General features: G+C 39.4%; 1 protein-coding gene across 1 annotated transcript; it reads left to right on the forward strand.

The window, feature by feature from the left end:
- Positions 1 to 373: 373 nt before the first annotated feature.
- LOC140861100 (uncharacterized) lies at positions 374 to 1,299 on the forward strand. The gene is made up of 3 exons (XM_073264103.1): positions 374 to 876; positions 1,036 to 1,141; positions 1,252 to 1,299. Exons 1-3 carry the CDS (start codon positions 374 to 376, stop codon positions 1,297 to 1,299), a joined length of 657 nt encoding a protein of 218 aa, XP_073120204.1.
- The last annotated feature ends 1,156 nt before the right edge of the window (positions 1,300 to 2,455 follow it).

Genomic DNA, 2,455 nt, shown 5'->3' on the forward strand with positions numbered 1-2,455 from the left:
GTATTTATTCGATTGGGTTGTTATTAAGATTTTATTATCTTAGGTTTGTATATCTTTATTAGTTTTCGCTGTGATTTTTCTGATTGTGCTTGATTAAGTTAAATGCATGCTTATGCTTCTGATTAGTAGGTGATCACGGTGCGGGTCACTACATTTATGGTATCAGAGCATCCATAGTAATCTTGGGATCTAGATTGTTGGAATTGGGTTTAATCCTTCAATCGTCGTGTAGATGGCGGGTCATGGTGACGAAAGTACCCATGGCAGTGTAAGTGGATGCTGGGGTGATCAGGACGATCGAGAGCATCGTCAGGGCCGTCATCACCATCGCCATGATGATCATAGGCGTTTTAGTATGCATAGGTTTATGCAGATGGGTCCGAAAACTTTGGTCAAAGGAGAGTCACCAGAGGATGCAGAGAACTGGATGCGACGTATGAAAGTTTGTTTCCGGGAGTTTCGATGTAATGAGGAACAAAATATGGAGACTCTCGATTTCCTCGTGGAGGGACGAGCACAGAGGTGGTGGAGTTCTGCGTCCGCACCTATCATCGTAGCACGAGGGTTGGTTACCTGGGCGGATTTGCGCACAGCTTTCCAGAAATTATATTTTTCTCTAGCACTCCGACAGGCGAAGACTAGTGAGTTACTGGGTTTGCGGCAGGGATCGATGTCGATCGATGAATACCAATTGAAATTCTTTGAGCTATTGCCCTATTGTACTCATATTTCTGACAACACTGAGGCAAAGTACAGTCTGTTTCTTCAGGGTCTTAATTCGGAAATCCATGACCGAGTAACTGTGGGTAATGACATGACTTATGAGGGATTAGTTAGTCGATGTCATCAGGCAGAGGACAACATTCGATGCAACAAGTATTTCCTCTCGACTAGACCCACGAGTTCTTTGGGTCCCCGTACCCAGTCATTTAAGAAGTCCGGATCTTATTCAAGATCTAGTGAAACTCGTTAGTCGAACAAGAAAAAGTTGCAGTGTGATCATTATGGGAGAGATCATCCCACTGAAAATTGTAGAGTAGCTGCTAGAGCTTGCTACATCTGCGGAAGTGTTGATCACTTCAAAAGAGATTGTCCCAAGCGTAGTGGACAGAGTGGGCAAGCATCTAGGATGGGATCTCGGGTTAGTAGACAGTCTGAGGCATCATTGTAGTAGAGGACCCAGAATAGGCATCATGGAGATAGTCAACAGTCTCGGATGCAGGGTCAGATATATGCTTTTTGGGAGTTCAGATGCAGTCAGAGAAGAATGATGGCACTCAGGATGATTTTGACGGATGATGTATTTGAGTTTTTGGTTTGATAGTTCTATTTTGTAATGGTAATAACTTGTATTTTGACAATCATGTAGAATTATGATTTGGAATTTTCTGGAGTTAATTCCACGTATTTTACGATTAATATTCAGCTGTGATGAATTGGTAAATATTTGCATAACTAGGGGTTAGTGATATGAATTCTTATGAATGAAAGGCAAGCACGATTATAGCGAATCGCACCCTCAATTCGAATACAAAAGAAATCAAATATTTTGTCCCGATTTTTGAAACAAGTAACAGATTTGGATCTCCACCTCTAGTTGAACCCGTAACTAGAAACAGAGAATCACGATAGAAAACAATCAGTAAATTAATTGGACCTTCAAAGGAACCTGTTTTTGATAACCCTAGTGAAAAATCGATTGACAACCGCCACAAAATTTTTACACTTTGATAAGTTTGATTTGAATTAAAGCTAAAAGCCTTAAGAAAAATTCTAGAGAGAATGTTAAGAATTGATATAAATCAATAATTCAATAAATCATAATCTGTCGCTCATGAATGAGAAGTTTACAATATATAGAAGAAATAAACTAGGAATCCTAATAGAATTATACTATAGATTTTTTAGTTGGATTATAATTCTAAAATCCTAAAGATAATGCAAAATATATCTAAAGATATCAAAAATATCATATAGAAGTTTCCTAATAAACTTATAAGACTCAAAATAACACAATATATCAAAAAATATATAAAATACTCAAAATTCCACGCACACACACTACATGCCAAAGTGTGTGTAAGAGAACATCGACGCGGGCGCGCATCGCCAACGAACATGGGCGCACGGGCGCACCAAGGAATAGGCGCGGGCGCGCGATAGCTTTGAAAAGGGGCGGCGCGGGCGCGTGATTTCGTGGCGCGTGCTGCTGCTTCGACTTTGGCCTTCATTTTCTTCAATTTCTTTATCCTTTTGACCTCAATAATATTATAACATCCTCCAAATTGAATATCAAGTATTGAAACTTGATTCCCATAAATTTCAAATCCTTCAACTCTCGATTGTAAATCACGGAGCAAATTTTGGAACAATATGAATCTTCGAGAACCTCCTAGATTCATATCAGACTCCTCTTCTTCAAAAAGATTTGTCCTCAAATCTTGATCCTTGTCTA

The sequence above is a fragment of the Henckelia pumila genome, chromosome 4 (genome assembly GCF_033568475.1).
Source record: "Henckelia pumila isolate YLH828 chromosome 4, ASM3356847v2, whole genome shotgun sequence".
NCBI classification, from domain to species: Eukaryota; Viridiplantae; Streptophyta; class Magnoliopsida; order Lamiales; family Gesneriaceae; genus Henckelia; species Henckelia pumila.

Excerpts from the sequence above, each read along its gene's own strand:
- LOC140861100 (XM_073264103.1), top strand. The coding sequence starts at position 374 with ATGGGTCCGAAAACTTTGGTCAAAGGAGAGTCACCAGAGGATGCAGAG. Across the intron at positions 877-1,035 it reads GACAACATTCGATGCAACAA|AGTAGCTGCTAGAGCTTGCT; the intron begins GTATTTCCTCTC and ends TGAAAATTGTAG. Across the intron at positions 1,142-1,251 it reads CATCTAGGATGGGATCTCGG|ATGCAGTCAGAGAAGAATGA; the intron begins GTTAGTAGACAG and ends TTGGGAGTTCAG.